Source organism: Rhinatrema bivittatum, chromosome 3 (genome assembly GCF_901001135.1).
Source record: "Rhinatrema bivittatum chromosome 3, aRhiBiv1.1, whole genome shotgun sequence".
Taxonomy (NCBI): Eukaryota; Metazoa; Chordata; class Amphibia; order Gymnophiona; family Rhinatrematidae; genus Rhinatrema; species Rhinatrema bivittatum.
The window spans coordinates 570,537,935-570,556,492 of NC_042617.1; the positions used below are offsets into that span (position 1 = coordinate 570,537,935).

The window sequence follows — 18,558 nt, forward strand, 5'->3', positions numbered from 1 at the left end:
GCGGTGACTATATTTTATATTCTTCAATGGATACATACCTTGATTTAACAAAGTGCTAAATTTTGGGCATGCTTTTTTGGAAAAGAGATGGATCATTCATAATAGCCAGTCGTAGTTATGCTAGTTTTTATCTTACTCACGTGAAAAACAGCTTCCCAGTGAAACTGTTTCTCTGGATTATTATTATTATTAATAATAATAATAATAATAATATAATAATAACAATTATTATTATTATTATCATTTTGTAGTGCTACTGGATGTACACAGAACTGTACAATGGTGATAAGTATTCAGGTATGATAAGTCCCTTCCCAAAAGAGTTTACAATCTATGTGCCAATGGGAGATAAATTGACTTGCCCAGGTCACAAGGAATGCCAGCAGGAGAAGTGAGAGTTGAATCTTGGTTTGCCTGCTTTTCAACTCCTGCACTAACCATCAGGGCCACTCTTGCTCCACAATTAGAAGACTATGCAATCCTTTGAAGAATGCATGATGGAGCGACACCCCCCCCCCCCCCTCTTTCTTTGCCTTTTGAGATGGGGGAAGAGGCCTCCTTTAGTGAAGCGTCAGTCGGGGAAAGCTCTAATGAACTTCATTTTCTTTGGCACTTGTGATCCTGCCCTAAGTCCACGTTGAATTGCACAAGGCTAGGCCAGATTGCTCAAGTGTCAGCTTCTATTTTGCAATGATGTCTTGCTGTGCAAGAAATGCTTGCATTGCTCCTTTGTCCATAAAATGTCCATTAAATCTAAATAATTTTAGTTACAGCGCATATCTTTCTAAACTATCATTGACTTTAGTGGAGAGAGAGGGGAGGCACGTGGCTATGGTAGGCTGCTTGGCAGACTTGATGTAGCTTCTTTGCCATGTGATTGCATGTAAAGATAATTCTTCTTTTCATGTTCAGAACTTGAAAGGAAGCTGTATTAAGTGGCTCCTATTTTATGAGAGCATTAACATTTTGCTCACTATCAAAGAACATTTTTAGAAGAGGCCTGTTCTGTGTGCATGTAAACATCTGGTATTTGGGTATAATAATGTCATAAGAACTACTTATACACGCCACGCACAAGTCGTTGAATAGGGCAGAGCACTTCCTGTCTCTTCTTTAGGCATATGAGCTACAGTAAATGCTGATTTTTTAGAGCAATACCAGCAGGCATACACTAAAAAAGGAATGAGTTCATAAAAGTAACACTGATAATCCTAGCATATGTTAGAAACAGGAAATATAGGGTACCTGTCCCTGTTGCTGGTATTGTCTGCACAGTAATTCCGCACTTCAGAATAGGCAGATCACTGTACTGAGGGTACAATGCATTTCCAGCAGTTTGTTAAATCAAAGCATTATATATAAGCAACCAGTGCCCCTGAAGGACCTTATATTTTGAAAACCACAAGAGATCATGTTAGACATTTTTATGGGAGGGGAGGCACCCACTGTGTTTCGCATTTGAGATATCAGATTTACAGTAAGATTGGAGAGTTAAAATGTATGGCATTATACGAGGATATAGACGTGCATTTCAGAGACTTAGGTGGAAGGCAAATAATCAGTGGGACACTGTGATCCCAGGGTATGAATTATATCAACATGACAGGGCAGATCAAATTGGTAAAGGGTTGGTAATATATGTAAGGGATGGCATAGTCAAGCAGGATAAAAATCCTGCAGGACAGAAATTCCATGTGTGATGGGTAAGAGTATAGCAGTGCAATTTTATTGTGCTGTGATTATGCTATTGTTCTATTTCTTCACCACCACCAAACTAGTTTGGCTTCATAGAAAACCGTCTCAAAGTACCCCCAGTGTCATATTTAGTATGAAAATATGCAGGGCCGGAGTTACACATTTCTACGCACTAGGCCAAAGCACAATTCTGCGCCCCTCCCCCTCAAAAGTTGATTTATAATTTTCAATTTATTATGTAATAGTTTATTTTTGAAACATGTAAGCACTTAATACAGTCTTTATAATCTTTGAACCATATATTTTTGTTCTGTCCCCATCAGTGAGTATATGTTTGTATCTGTATATACATTTCAGTTTAACTGTGTCTAGTGTAGTCCTTCCTTCCGAGGTCTCTTAATATTGAAACACTTTTTGTAACCCATGATAAAGGTCTGTGAGCCCTGCCTTTAAGAGGAGCTTTGCCCTTAAGAGATGCTCCCTCCCTCCTTTACTTTCTCTCACTATCGGAAGAGCTCGAATGCCCCTCAATCTAACGAGTCTTCCTAAATGCCCTATTGGCTCAAGGGACTGCCCTCCTTGCTCCCCCTGTGTCACATGGGTCCTAGGCTCGCTGCCATTGGACCTTGCCCCCTGTCCCCAGCTTGTGGAGGTGTTTTCTGTAACAGCTCTCTAGGAGAGTTAGTCTTGCCCATGCGGGCTTCAAAGCCAGCAGCATCTTGCAAAGCCCTGTAAAACGATTGGCTTTTTTACATTCTTCTTATCGCTTTATTCTAAAGATTAAATCAGCCTCAGAACCCTCTCACCCTGCAACCCAGAAACTCCGTTCTCCTCTCTCCTACTTATCTCCTGCTACAAAGATCTTTGCCTGGGGCTACACGTTTGAAATACAACAATTGTAAGTAGAATCTACTTGTACAATAAATAATTTCAAATTTAAAGGATCCTTGTCTTGAGGACTGATTGGGAAGAAAAGTTAGCTGTCTGGATGAGAAAACACATATGTTTTTATTGAGCCAGAACAATTTTTAATTCAAAACTACCTGCATCGCCCCGCAGAAGTTCTTCTGTCCGACCCGACCCGCACTGAAATACTTTGAACCTGACCCGGCCCGCAAAATGCAGACATCTGCCTACATAACCCATAAAAGGTGTGACGATTACTTCTTTGGTTAGTTCAAATTATTCACCCTGGGTAGAATAGGAGGACAATAAGAACAGTCTAAGAGGTTTTTATTTGAGTGGAGATCAGAAAATTCAGTAGCAACAGGAAGTAGGTGTAATACTATAGCAGAAACCATAAACTGGTGGTGGATTTATGGTTTGGATTTATCACACATTTATAACCAAGGCACAAGACAATAAAGAAAATTAATGTAACTGTAATAATAACAATTATGTACATCAGTTTCTTTTCCAATACCTAGGAAGTCCTAGTCCTAATTTATTGGATAGGCTACAGTTTTTTGGCTTTGATTCAAATGGCAAATATAAAAAGGTCCTCTGGAATTAAGACAGCCAAAGCAGTTTCAAGCCTTGGATCATCAGAATGCAAAGTGACCCTTGACCCTTCACACACATATGTCAGCACTTAACATAGGGGTTTGCAATAGGAAATGTTGACATTTAGAAACATTTGTAGTTCTGAATTCAAAGTGGTCCCCCTGAGGGAAGGGGGCAAGAAATGGCCGATTGAATTTTGTCCATACTGCATGCAATTAGTAAGGTTCAAAGAAGTATGCATTTGGATTAACATAGTATTTGTGGGAAGTGGATAGGCCTCCAGTAAAAGTCTACAGCAAAGGCATAGATTTTGTAAGACTACTCTGCTTGTAAACTCTCTAACCCATGAGAGGTTCATTAGTCATGGATTCTACTATGGCTGTGATATTATGTATGTCGGCTCTAGTTCAGCTACACTTAATTGGGGAAATGGGGCTCTCATAAAACTATGGAATCCTATGGATCTTTTAGCAAGAGGATTGACATTGCGATAAGGGTGTGTAGGAAGGTTATTGCTGTCTAAGTGGAAGCAGGGATCAATTAAACACTGGTAAATGGAGGAATTGGGGTATTATGAATCCCAAGGCTACAGTACCTGTTCTGCTTGTTCTGTTGATCCATTTCCCAGAAAATAAACCCCAGGGGAGCTAATTTGCAAATCCATTGAAGAGCATCTTCTTTTTCTGTTCTTTATTTTCAAGCTACCCTCGCATAGTAAAGTATAGAGACTGGTTCTCTTCTTAACTTGTTATAATACAGTTATGGGTGGGGATTGTAATGTTAGTAATGAGTTTGGTTAATGGAACACATATATGTAGGTATAATATTATTACAGAAATATTCTGAACAATTCCATATTCTGGGCATTCATCTGGAACCTTTAGGATATATCATAACTGTTTTATTACACTTGAGTCCAAAGAGGGTGTGTCCTCCTGTTCCCACCCATAGCACACTCAGGCCTTTATCAGAAGCAATGGGGTTGCAATAAAAAATACCGGCACTGGGTACCATTTATAAAAGTAGTTTTGTTCAGTGTTTCAAGGAGTGGCATGATATGACCAACAGCTCTCTATCCACATTGTATGCATACTTAACAGTTAAGTTGAAGGAGTCAAAGTAATATGAGTATTTGTAAGGTACAGATATGCTTCCAGTATTAACGCATGTCATAAAAACAATATATAGGAATGCCATACTTGGGCTCTGAAATACCATATAAGGCAATATGCTGAGAAGGGGGATTATTATGCCCGAACACAAAGCAGGAGGCCTACTGCTGGTATCGCTCCTCATCTCAATTATTTGTCTGCTTCACAACCTCATCCATGCTGTGCTTCTCTTCTGGGTCATTTGCCGTTATCTACTTCTCTTCCTGGTCAATGCTGTCATCTGCTTCTCAGCCTAATGTTGGGGTGCAAGCTGTAATGTATGATACAGAACTTGGCAAGGTCCCTCCCAGACAGGTTTGAGAGCAGTTCTCTGAAGAAATTTCTGATCAAGCTAGTTTCACTGGATTGTATTCCATGTGCGATTTCAGCTTGTGGTCTTGGCAATGCAGCACTGACCTATTGAGAGGTCTTAGAAATAGCTTCAGTTAATTCTTTGCAATAAGAAATCATTGAATCTGTTATTTGAGACAAATCACATTCAATCAAGTTTATCCCCAGACCTGGGGGTGTTGGCATGAGGCACCTAGTAACTTCTTCAAATGGACTCAGATTGATGGTTCTGGCTGCTGTACCCCCTAATACTTAGCAGGACTGCCGGCAGTTACTTCCAGCCAGGGTAACCCAATTTATTTTTACTGCTTTAGTCAGCCTAGTTTTAATAATTTAGTTCATCCTTTCTGTTTGCTAGTGAAGTCTGTATTTCATTGCAGTGGTCTCTTATTCAATTACCTTATTATAAAATTCAGGTCTTTGATCACTGTCAGTGTAGAGGTACATCTCAGTGAAGAATATATTCCTTGAGCAATATTTTTGTTACTGTGAAAGCAGTGTTAGATAGGCCTCAGTCCACTATTACCAAACAATGGCCTGGATTTACTAAGCCGCAATTTTCTTTTGCAGGAGGGGCCCTACTATTATGAGGGTATATACCCATGATAGTGGGCCCCTCCCCTGAAAAAATGTCACAGCTGTATCACTGTATTGTTTTGTTTCACGGCAAAAAAGTGCATGGCAAAGCAACATGGCATGGTCCTTTAACGTGTGTTGGTAGCCACTGACACACATGGGGCTGCCATCACCTTAAAGGGCACATCTCAAACAATAAAGAAAGAGCCAAAAAGTTTAAAAGGTGTGTGGGGGTCAAACCCCTCCTTACCCTGGGACCGCCAGTTGAGGCAGCCCCGACATCCAAAGTATAAACATCACAGCAAATGTTCGCACTATAACCCACCCCAACCAAGTCAACATTGATAAAATGGCTGCCAAGGGGTAACCCCCCACTCCCCCTTTCAATAAAAAAATTCCCAGACATCTCCCTCCTGGTATGCCATCCCCCCACAACCCCCTAATTAAAAAATAACATCGTTGGGGTATAGCGGTTTCCCTCCCCAGGTGTACCAAGTCCAGCAAAGAATCGTTGGTGTATAGTGCCCCCCCCCCCCCGAACCCTCTTCCAGTACTTCATTAACTTAAAAGGAAGATTTCCAGCCAGTGGAAGTGGTGCTGACCTACCTTGCCCCAGTCACATGACTAAGGCAATGTCGGGGCAGTCTGAGGTGTTACTATGGCCCATTTATTTGAGGGGAGTGAGAGGGCTGGCAATAGGCTATCAGGCCCATCCTGAAGTGGCAATGGAAGTAAACTGATATCCTAAAGATTGCGAGAATATTCTGATGATGGGTTTACTATTTCTGTCTTTGTAACCATGTGAATTTCGATACAACAAAATAATTTTGTCCTCCTGAGTTAGTGCATTTCTTGGGGCATAGAGGGGTAAATGTTGCTACAGCCCTCTGCCTATTGAATACGTGAAGCATCACGGCATCTGTTTGTTTCTCAGATGATATCTCAGCTGGAGACCCAGATAACCAAAATGACCGAGCAGCTGCAGACTCAGATGGAGCTGCATCAGGAGGCACTTCAGCAAGCCGGAAGGGCAGAGCTGCAGCTGGAGGATGCCCGAGCTCGGCTAGCACGTCTCGAGGGAGAACTCGTATCTGGAGACATGCTGCGAGAAGGATTGAGCATGGAGAAACAAAAGGTAGAAGTGCTGCTCGGTGTCTGCATACAGTGGTGCCAAAGTAATAAGGTGCGCTGAAGCTGCTGCGGCTTTGTGTGCGCAACTACTCGTGTTTGTACGCACGTTTTCCCACACAAAGCCCTATACGGGTATGTAATAAGGGTTTTGTGTGCAGGGAAAAAGTTCATAGAAGCACGCTTATAGTCCCGTGGGTTTTCTGCACAAGTGCACGCTAATGGCATGCAAAGGAGGTGATTATCTGTTTACGGGCAATACAGGGAGCCGCACTAGCAGGGAGATTGGGTTAGTGCGGGTATTTTAATGTGGGTTTTTAGCGCCTGGATCAGGGCAGGAGGTAAGTGAAAGCACCAGTGTAGAGACTGGTTTTTGATGCTTTTGTGGGTTAGCCAAGCAGCGGACAGAATGGGAAGAGAGAAGGCATCTTCTCAATGAGGCAGAATCGCCAATCTGCATTTCATGTTCTCGACGGCGGTCAGAGTCCAATCATAAAGAGGTTAGATATTGCTCTACCCACCTTCACATCAACTTCTGGACCACTAATTTATTCATTTTCTTAAAATGGGTGTCCGCGTGGTTTTCTGCGCGGTTGTCTTCGCATTTTATTACATAGGGCCACGAGTGCGTGTTACTGCGTGCCTTATGTCGCGTATGTTCGGTGTGCGGGGATTTTTGCGCGTATCTAATTAGCAATTGCGGCTGTTATTACATCCCGCGCTTCTGCTGTTTTTTTCCACGTGCCCAAAAAATCCGTGCAAAATTATCAGCGCAGATTTCAGCGTGGGTCTTATTGCATCGGCCCCACTGTCAGCACATCGAGCACCTCCTTTGTACTTGTGTGAGGCCGTCCCATATCCCAGTGGTTCTCTACCTCTGATCCTTGAGGCCCTCAGACAGGGCAGGTTTATAGGGTGCTCACAATGAATAATTAAGAGACATATTTGCATACACATGGGCTAATGCACATGACTTTGCATATTTTGCTAAATCTAACAAAACCAGACCTATCTGTGTGTCTCACAAATGAGATGAGACCCGCTTCTATATCCCCAACATATAATTTTATGGATTTTCTCCTAGGACAAGCAGGATCGTAGTCCTCACTCACGGGTAACATCATTGGATGGAGCCTGGCATGGAAAACTTATGTCAAAGTTTCTGGAACTTTGACCAGGCACACTGAGCATGCCCAGCATGCCCTATACCACATTTCCCCGAGGGGTCCCTCTTCAGTCACTTTTTCCATGGAGCTTTCACCTCGCAGTTAGGTGAGCTCTTGACTTTTTCCTTGAAAAATTATCTTTGGAAACCTTTCACCAGTTATTTTCATTTTTTTCATGTTTCCATTGACTCTGGGTCCCTCTTCGTTCCTCACTGTAGGTTCCTTAGTCAGGTTTTTCGGCGTTCTCGGTAACTTTCTTTTCGCTTTCGTCCCCCCCAGTGGCGGTGGTGCCTCAGTGCCCGCTGGCCTCGACCGCCCGCTATCACCGCTCTCATTTTACTTCCCTTCTTTTTGTTCATCATGGCCTCATCTAGTTTTTCGTCGAATTCCCCAGTGCCCGGGGACCATGTCTATCATGGACCCTCATGAGATATGTGATCTCTACCTGGGGGCATCGTATGATGTCCGGGGTTGCCACTTGTAAGCCCAGATGACCCCTAAGGGTCATCGCACTTGACTCGATAAGATGGAGAATCTCTTCGGGTTGAGAAAGTCTGAGCCATCGACGTCGGCATCGATGTCATTTCTACCGATGGACCTTGGAGCTGCACAAATGGACATTGCGCCATTGACATCCATGGGGCCTTCGGTTCCATCGATGCCGCCAACAGATAGGGGCACTGGAGACTGACCCCTGTTGGTTTCTTCCAAGTTAAGGACGTTGGATTTGTCGTCATCGACCTCGGCACCAGGGAAAGACCGGGCTGAGCACTGAGGGAAGCCAAGGAAGCATCGGAACTGGTCACCTTCGATGCACAATGCCGGGCTCGGGAGGTGCTGTGTCATGCTGTGATGCCCCTGAAGCAACCCAGTGATGAGGAGTGCCAATCCTCCATCGATGCTGGGGATCCATGACAGTCTCCACCGGTCCTGGTGCCAGTTGCTGATTCACCTTGGGGATCTGAGGGAGATCTGGCCACTCCTCCTGTCACAGAAGACCTCCCTGGAAGGGGTAAGTGGGGGCCATGGATGTCAAGTGTACCTTGTCCCCAGCTTATTTGTAGGGGATGGGAGTGGAAGGGCTCAGGAAGGCCTGGCTTTTTTTTTCTGGGAGATGGAGGGGGAACTAAGGGCTCTGGCTCAGTTAAAAAAGCAGTGGGGGTCCTAGTAGAACCCTCCCCCCCCTTTTTATTTTTGTTTGGTTTGGGGTTTTTTCACTAACAAACCAAAAATATCCCCAAATTTTTGGATGTTTATTCTGAAAAATACATTGGTTTAAAACAAATGCATGCACCTAGATGGTGGTGCCACCACCTACAGGCTCCTCCTCTGTACGGGCACACAAGGGTGCTACCAGCGAGGAACTTCCTCCTGAAATAGCCCCTCTCTTTGCAGAGATAACATTGCTCCTCTGTATGGCTATTTCTGCCTCTTCTGGGGTGTGCTGGCCCCCCAAGCTCTAGCCCCCTCCCCCCACTGGGTGAAGAATTTTTGTTCTTCTGTGCTTTGGTACACCAGCTCTTTCCCCTCTAGCAAGAGCAGCTGGAAAATCCTTTGTCGTTCTCTTCCTCTTTCAACTTAGAGCTGCCTCATGACCTTATGGTACTTGCCTTGGTTATATTGGTATCACATGACCATCTTTCAAATCTTCTCCCATGCATTTCAATTTCTCTGTGATTTCTAGCATGGTATTAATATGCCCGACCATTTCTTGGGATTCTTTCAACCTTAAACTGCATAATTTGTGAACCAGAAACAGTTTGCTGTTTGTTTGAAAAGATCACATGAAAGATGTAATTTACCTTTCATGTAACCTTTTCAAATTTCCCCACATCTGTGTCATGGTGGCATACCCACAGATGTGTATTTATTGATTATCCTCAATAAGAAGTCAAATAATACTTTTTTCTTTTAATATCCCTCTGGTCCTAAAGTATTGCATTTTCAGTAGGTCCATCCTTGCATATCACATTCCATCATTTATCCTTATTCAGCAGCATTTCCACCTTAAATTTCCATATCTGATAATTATTTGCATTTAACTTAGTGAGAGCAGTTCTTAAATCTGTGCTGGAAGCCATGCTGTCTGAGTCAATTGCTTTTGTTCTTCTTACTCTTTGTGGGCACAGTATCATACCTGCTTTTTTTTTTTTTTTTTTTTTAAGCTTGCTTCATACTTGTATCAACAGTTTGTTTCCCTGGATCAACGCAGCCTGGATTCTGAACCTTTTTTTCCGGGTCCATGGCGTTTAATGGGCCCATAACCTGATGGATTTTACTCTGTTTGTCTGGTACCATTTCTGGCCCAATCTGCCTATTTAGGGTAGGAACTGGCTTTGTATGCAGCAGGAACCCTCACGCCTCCAGGAGAAACACTTACTGTGAAGCAGAAATGACAGAGCTCTTCTGTGGCACCATGCAAGTATTCTTTACTTGGGAAACTGGGAGAGAAAACAGTAAACATTACATAAACAGTTACGTTCAGGGAGAAAGACAGGGACTAGACTCACTAGTACAAGTTGCATTCTATCTAGGCAGCTTTGCAGACCCCACCTGTCCCCCACAGTGTCAGGTGACAGGGCTGCGTATGTGTATGTGTGGGAGAGGTTGTCCATCTCTTGTTGTCTGTGCTGGAGGATGATCTTCTGCTATCTTTCCTCCAACACAGGACCTGTGCAACTCCTAGAGCTGTGCCCTGCAGTAAGTGTAAAAAATACAGGCACTCACACTCACTTTCCAGCTGTCACGTGAAGGTTGCAAGTGATTTTTGCATTCTCTAAACCAACAAGCTGGTGCCAGTTGGAAAAAATATTGCTTTGAGGTTGAATGCCCCCCAATGTATGTAATTTCTATCTCTCCTTTGCTGTGCCCTATTACAGTACCTCAAGTTCTTGGAGGAACTCTCTGACAAGATGAAGTTGGAGTGGGTGGCAGCCGATGTTGGCTTTGACATGCGTCTGGAGGCGGTGCTTGGACGTGCTGAGCAGCTGGTCAGACTGGAAGGGGATGCAGTTGTTGAAAACAAGACTCTGGCACACGGCTTGCAAAGGAAGGTAGGATACCCTTGGCAGGTATTCTGCAGGCATTATATATGATAGATGGGTGACAAAACTAAACCAAACTCATTGTAATTATTTTGAAGGAAGCAGTACCCTTTGTGCATTGTGCAGTATTTCAGATGTGGCAAGCAAAATGCTTTAGAGAGCGTGGATTAAAAACCTAGGGCTGTTAAATGTGTAGATTTTGCCATTGTTTTAGCTGGTATCCCAGAGATTTCCTGGCTCTCTTGGGAGCATCCATTCTCAGAAGCATGTCGCACATCACCCCTTGCATTGTAATTGTTTCGTATTGGAGATGGTGTGATGAATACAGTTTCACTTACAGAACCGGAATCGCTGTGAGCGAGAGAAGGGAGCAGTTTAGAAGTTCAAGGAAAAAGGCAGCAAAGCATTGCAGTGATTAACAGCCCAGAAGTCAAATTTCCTGTCAGTGGAGGGCGGGCACTGCTGCTTGTTAAGGCAGAAACAGGCCGATTCAGCAAAAGTCGCGGGAGAGCGGGCGAGCGCCCGCACTCCCGGCACACGCACAGGCCACTATCCTGTGCGCGCGATTCAGTATTTAAATGAGAGCCCGCGGTAAAAAGAGGCACTAGGGACACTAGCGTGTCCCTAGTGCCTCTTTTTTGACAGGAGTGGTGGCTGTGAGCGAGTTTGACAGCCGACGCTCAATTTTGCTGGCGTCCGGTTTCCGAACCCTTGGCTGTCAGCGGGTTTGAGAACCAACACTGGTAAAATTGAGCGTCCAGTTTTTAACCCGCAGGCCGATTTAAAATTTTTTTTTTTAAAATTTTTAATTATTTTTAACTTTTGGGGCCTCTGACTTAATATCGCTATGATATTAAGTCGGAAAGTATACAGAAAAGCAGTTTTTTTCTGCTTTTCTGTACACTTTCCCGGTGCCGGCAGAAATTAACGCCTACCTTTGGGTAGGCGCTAATTTCTGAAAGTAAAATGTGCGGCTTGGCTGCACATTTTACTTTCTGTATCGCGCGGGAATAACTAATAGGGCCATCAACATGCATTTGCATGTTACGGGCGCTATTAGTTTCGCACTGTACTGTATCGGCCTGTTTGTGTGCTTGATTTCCTCTCTTGCGTCTTCCTGTTTTCATCTTGTTTTCTTGAACACAAACAGTTGTTCATTTCCCCTCCACATCCCTGATATCTGCCTCGCCTACCATTTTCTCAGCTCAGAACTACTGCTTCAGTCACCCTTCCCATTTCTGATGTTCTGTTGCTGTTTTGTGGCTGATTGAGAAGAAGATGTCAGAGAAAGGATTGTTTTACTTTGTTTAAGCAATATTTTTTAAAATTATTATCTTATGACATACAAGTGATTAAGGACTCTCAGTTAGGAAGGCGAGATCACAGCCCCGTTAAACAGAACCTTCTCCTGTTTTGGTGTTTCTCATGTCAGTCCCTGTGATCGGGAGGCTGTCATCAAGAACTAAATCAAAGTTAAAGAATAAATAAAACTGTAAAGAAACTTAAAAATAATAATTGGAAACAATATTAATGTTGCTTCAAAGAAACATTCTTCATAATCTCCCCTCAGGACAGAAAAATATATTTTGTTTGTTAATGGCAACCTTCCAAATAAACTTAAAGTGGATGGATATCAGTGTTACCGATGTGATGCCAGGTCATCCTGAAACCCTGATCCAGTGCCATTCTTCTAACTCCAGTACCACTCTAGTTTAGCCATAGCTGCTTTACAGAAAGTACTAGAGCTGGACTTAGAAAACCAGTACTCAGTTTCTTTGAAAATCTAGCCTATGTATTATTTGCCCATTTCCTGATTATACAACATGTAGGGGAATAAAATTATGTATTTTTTCTTTAAACATCCAACATAAAAGACTGTAGTTACACAATGTTAGGTTCCATATTAGGAATTACCACCCAGGAAAAAGATCTCGGCAACATAGTGGATAATACTTTAAAATCGTCGGCTCAGTGTGCTGCAGCAGTCAGAAAAGCAAACAGAATGTTAGAAATTATTAGGAAGGGAATGGTTAATAAAACGGAAAATGTCATAATGACTCTGCATCGCTCCATGGTGAGACCGCACCTTGAATACTGTGTACAATTCTGGTCGCCGCATCTCAAAAAAGATATAGTTGCGATGGAGAAGGTACAGAGAAGGGTGACCAAAATGATAAAGGGGATGGAACAGCTCCCCTATAAGGAAAGGCTGAAGAGGTTAGGGCTGTTCAGCTTGGAGAAGAGACAGCTGAGGGGGGATATGATAGAAGTCTTTAAGATCATGAGAGGTCTTGAACGAGTAGATGTGAATCACTTATTTACACTTTCGGATAATAGAAGGACTAGGGGGCATTCCATGAAGTTAGCAAGTAGCACATTTAAGACTAATCGGAGAAAATTCTTTTTCACTCAACGCAGAATTAAGCTCTGGAATTTGTTGCCAGAGAATGTGGTTAGTGCAGTTAGTGTAGCTGGGTTCATAAAAGGTTTGGATAAGTTCTTGGAGGAGAAGTCCATTAACGGCTATTAATCAAGTTTACTTAGGGAATAGTCACTGCTATTAATTGCATCAGTAGCATGGGATCTTCTTGGTGTTTGGGTAATTGCCAGGTTCTTGTTGGCCTGGTTTGGCCTCTGTTGGAAACAGGATGCTGGGCTTGATGGACCCTTGGTCTGACCCAGCATGGCAATTTCTTATGTTCTTATATAAATAAAGTAGAAAAGCAGAACTGGTTGAAAATCTCATGACGCTATGGAGTCGTGCTGGCGGCACGTTACAGGTGTGGGTTATGGGAAGAGCAGGCAGGGTACAAAGCTGTGTGTGCACTGATACTGATAGAAGTAAAATAAAATCCTGTCCTTTTCCACAATGCAACCAGTTAAAGAGTCAGAAGGAGAAGCTGGAGAGCAAAGAACTGCACATGAGCCTCCTGCGGAAGAAGATTGCTCAGTTGGAGGAGGAGAAGCAGGTGCGCACAGCCCTGGCTGTAGAGAGAGACGACGCTAACCTGATGGTCAGGAAACTGCAGAAGAGGGTGGAGAGGCTTCAGAGGGAGCTGAATGCTGCACAGGAATCGAGCACGGAGCTGAGAGCCAGGCTGTCTGACACGAACGAGCTTAAGGCAAGTAGCCAGGCGCTTATCGGCCGGAAAAAACAGTAGGACACGGAGATATGAATCTTAAAACCCACATGCGGGCGCACATGTGCGCGCGTTTGCTGGTGTGCACACGTGGTTGCGTCGATTTTATAACACACGCGCATGTATGGGTGCATATGCATGCGTGTGATAAAAACGGCTATACAGGCGTACGTGTGCCCACGAGTTTATATTGAAGCGTGCATGTACGCGCAAATGCCGCCTCGAGAAGCATATATGTGTGGGGGGGTGGTGGAATTTTAATAGCTATGCGCACCGACACCATAGCTCTTTTTCCCCAGTTTGCCCCAGTAAAGGAGAGGATTTTCTAATCTCCCTAGCTAACTTGCCTCCCTTTTACTCTATTAGCCCCGACCCTTAAAACCCCGCTGACTACCCTATTTTGTTTTGTTACATGACTTACACACTGTCCATAGCAGAAGTAAGGTTACGCGGTAGGGGACCCCGGCATGCGCTACTTACGCGCTGACTTCATTTTACAGACTTGGCCCGCCCAGACCCTGTTTCCATCCCCCCCCCCCTTTTCTGATATTTGTGATTTCTCGCTCGGGGAGAGAAATACGCACATCCCCGCCCAAGTTTTAAAATCCGCGCGGCACGCGCTAGACCGCGTCACGCGCATATCTCCTGGCTTTGGCGCGTGTTTTTGAAATCAGCCGGTGAGCTGTTGCCTATGTGGGATTGATGGGACTTGACTGAAATATAACAAGGGAGGAAGTGAGAAACATGCGTGGTTTTCGGGTGCTTTTTTTATTGTTATCCTCTTAACGATGGCCTGAACTTCATCAGGTTCAGGTCATTGTCAGCAGTGCGATTTGTCGAACCCTGACGAATCTTACCCCCAAGTGTTTAGTCAGTTAGTTCAGTGGACGATATTGTGTCGCAGTCAGATAGATGGATTGAAACATTGCTGTATTATTTTCAGTCCCAGTTGAAAAAGCACTAAAAGAAAACGAAATCTGTGTTAAAAATAAATAGCATTTTATTTTTGGGGAAGAGTCACGTGATGACATTTATGTTTTCACAGCTCACTGTAGAATTTTTGAGTGTTGTAGACTTCCAGTAGGTTCCTGCCGACACCTCTAGTGCTAGAGTCTCATCCTCAGCAAGTTTACCATCCGTAGGTGAGGTCCCATTTGGGTTATGGAAGGCTCGAACTGGTGCACGTAACGGGGCAGCATTTGAGGGAATAAAAAAAGAGAACCCGCAGGAGGGGGTGCTGCTGGCTCGTCTTCTGATTGCGCGCTATTCTGCCTGAGCCTGTACAGAAAGCAATGCCCTGGCATTGGTAGGGCTTCCCACGCCTATCCTCTGGGACCCCACAGCCAGTCAGATTTTCAGGAGATCCACAATGAATATGCATGAGATAAATTTGCATATCATGGAAACTCAGTATATATATACTTTTTTTTTTTCTTTTCTTTATCTTGTTGATATCATAGATTAAAACCTTGGAGCAGAACAAAGCTATAGAAGAACTGAGCAAGTCCCTGGAAAGAGTGGAGAAGGTGAAGGAGAAGGCGCAGAAGAAACTGGTCTGCGTCAAGTCCGAGTTAGATGTTACTGAGAAAGGGGCTAAAGAGGAGAAAGAGAAGGCCAGGAGCATGCTGGAAGCGCTCACCAGCGAGCTGAGCACACTTAAAAAATCCTTGGACGAGATCGTGAAGAGAGAGCGGCAGGTGGGTATAAATCCAAGGAGAGGTTGCCAGCTGAAATACGATATTAAACTGTTTGTGTGCATCAAGATGTGCATCATTTAATGCTGTTAACTTGAGTTTGCTTGCCGCTTTCATGTCCCGTGGGGGGAGAGAGTGTAGAGACGCTTGGTTGTTTCACCAAGGTGCGCGTTAGCAGGTGGCACCAGAGAGTCTGCCCAGCCTGGGTGAGTCGTGTTGATTTCTCAGCTGATAAAAGACCTCGGTATCTTATTGAAACAAGTTGGCAACGTGTCAGGATGGGAGGAAGAAAGGAGAGGAGAGAGTATTTTGGATTTGAGGGCAGGTTCTAATTGGCCAGAGCGATTTATTCTTTTCTGATTTAGTGTGAAGACGTAGCTAGGTGGTGTATATGTGAGTGGCTAAGGTTGGAATCAGTTCATCTCCTTAATGTGGTGTTCCCCCAACTTTTTCAAACCCAAGGCCAACCTATGTTAACAAAAGTGTTGCATGGCCCGCCAGACACTTCAGGGCAGAGAATGTGGACACGGAGAGGACTCATATGATCAAAAGAAGAGGTAGGGAAGCACCGAAAGCCCCACCGGTCTCTCTTCTAAACTTTAAACAAAGGGAGAGGAGGCAGAGACACACACATGAACTCATCACAATGGGCCACTTTTCTCTACGTGCAAGAGGAGGAGGAGAAGAAGAAGACGTTTGTGTGGTGTGGGCAGCTGGCTCAGAGAATTACCTTGGCTGCTACATGTGGCTGTCAGAGCCCCTCCCTTGTTGCTGCGCCCAACACTCAGAGGGCGTCACATCCACACTCTCCCCATCTCCCTCAGACTGGGGATAAGACAGAGGCTGGAAGGACTCCAAGCAGGAAGCTGAGCGGTGATATAATGAAGAGATGCTGTGTGCAGGTCCCGGCTGTCTTTGCCCTGCGTGATACCCATGAATTACCGTGCTGTATTCAGGAAGAAGAGGCGTGCGTGATTGCACACGTTCTCAGAATGGAGCTTGCACATGTTCAAGAGCCACTGCTGGTGTCTCTTGTTGCTGTGAGGTGCTGAGAGCAAAGCCCGGGTTTTGGTCTGGACCTGAGCATTAGGCACTGGTGACTTTTCCTGACTTTTCAGTGGCATACGTCATCAGGTCTGAGGGCGTTACCAATCTGCCACGGCACAATGGTTGGCCAACACTGCCCTAATCTATTATTTGGTTGAAGAACACACCTGTTCTCAAAATTAGAATATAAGAAACGTTCTTACGTCTCGCAGGTGCGCCGGTTCTGCCATAGTTTCGATGGCTCGTCTCCTGGAGCATTCTCTGGTACTGAAGGGGGCAACGCCATGGACCGCCACCCTCCACCATGCCTTACCCCAGAGTGCCAGTGGTGCTGGGGACACCATCGTCACACTGTCCTCTCCACTCCGCTGGACTTATTGTGGCGTTGACACCCAGCTTGCGCGGTTGGGACAGATTAGGCATCTGTTTCAAGGGCCTCAATTGGTGCCAGGAGGCCTTCTCAGCCACACTAGAGTTCTGCCATCTTCCGGCAAGGCCTCAGCCTCCACCTCAGTCTGTACCGCGTGGCGCTGAGGGAGCACTGGCGTGGGAGGTGTCATTACGCACTCCGTGCCTGGTCGTGGGGCAGCGTGCAGCCACAGACTCAGGCACGTGGTCCTCGGGCCTCACTGGGGCATGGGATTTTCCTCACAAGCTTTGCGCTCAGGATCATGAGTGTGCCACCATCCATGGATGGGTTACCTCAGCGTGAGTCTGCCCGGCACGCTTTCACAGCGTAGGGCTTCCAATTGCTCTCCGTCACCTGGGCGTTGGGGTGTGTGTGTGTGTGTGTGTGTGTGTGTGTGTGTGTGTGCATTGTTCCCTCCGAGCAGTCACAACAGGTTGTGTTCCTCAGTCACAGGACTGACCTAGGACTGCACTCCTGGTCAGATCCTGAGGTGAGCGGACATCGCGAGAGTGGCTCCAGCGCCCTCTCCTTTCTCAGCAGAGGACTCTGTCTTTCGCCCTTTACCATGTTCTTTTGGAAAAGTCCCTGGGGCTTTATCCATGATAAATGTTTTTTCTCTGATCCGGAGCCCCGAGCCTCTGAATTGGAGCTTCTCCTTGGAGGACAGGGCTGGGGAGTGGCATCGGCGGTCGTTGGACTGTCTTCAGCTGGGGCCCCTCTGGGGATTGCAGTGGTGACCTCCCCTATCTGAGGCTGGCTGCCTGGGGTGGGTTGGTTACATCGGCGTCTCAGCAATCGGTGATTATGCCTCAACTCTCCTTTGGGGGGTTACTAGGCCCCAATCTTGCTGCTTGACTCTCCCCTCTGGAAGAGGATACTTGACTGAGTTCCAGGGCAACCCTTTTGGGTTCCCCTCTCCACGCCCGACTATGCACCCCTTTGAGGGGTGTCCCTTGCTTTCTGTTCCCGGACAAGGGATGGCACAGCTCTGACTGCCCCAGCCCCGAGAATAGTTGAGAATACCACTTTCCCTTGGGCGTTCTAAGACATAGCAGGTCTATCCATGAGGGAGCCTGTCCAGTGTTGCTCCCGGGTGACCCTCTAGGTTTCCCCCTGATTGGGAGTCACTGCCTATTCTACAACATCTGCCTGCCTGCCGCCTGCCAAAGACCATAGCTTTGACTTGTCTGCCTGTCTGTCCTGCCAGACCTCAGCTAGTTCCTGATCTTCCTGCCTGCCTGCTGCCTGCCTAAGTTCTCAGCCTGTTCTTGACCTTGCCTTGACCTTTGGATCTTGACCCTTGCTTCATTGACCACTCCTCGGACTGATTCCTGGACTTTGACCTTGCCCGTCTGACCTTGCTTGATTCTGGCTCTGCCTCTAGCATTGTCGTTTCCAGCCTCGACCCTGAGAGCGCTTCCCCAGTGTCCGAGGGCACGCTGGACTCAGACTCTCCCAAGAGACCCTGCGAGGCCCACCTATGTCCCAGCAGCAGCCCGGGTCCCTACGGGCTCCTCCTGGGGGGACCTCGGGCTTCCAGTGGTGAAGACCTACCCTGCTTCTGTCTCCTTCCGTGCTCCGTCCCCCTGTGGTTGGTCTCCGTACTGCCACAGGCCAGGAGTCTACCCCTGAGCGCAACAATTCCTAGTTAAGT

The 18,558-nt window shown here is 45.6% G+C and overlaps 1 protein-coding gene across 2 annotated transcripts in view; it reads left to right on the plus strand.

Annotated features, from left to right (window-relative positions):
• LOC115088368 (coiled-coil domain-containing protein 170-like) overlaps positions 1–18,558 on the plus strand; it is a 91,419-nt gene that overhangs the window by 62,815 nt on the left and 10,046 nt on the right. For both annotated transcript variants that reach the window (XM_029596555.1, XM_029596556.1), the window contains 4 exons: positions 6,211–6,411; positions 10,450–10,623; positions 13,494–13,736; positions 15,215–15,451. In XM_029596555.1, coding sequence (XP_029452415.1) covers positions 6,211–6,411; positions 10,450–10,623; positions 13,494–13,736; positions 15,215–15,451 — 855 coding nt within the window. The remainder of the gene's footprint in view (positions 1–6,210; positions 6,412–10,449; positions 10,624–13,493; positions 13,737–15,214; positions 15,452–18,558) is intronic.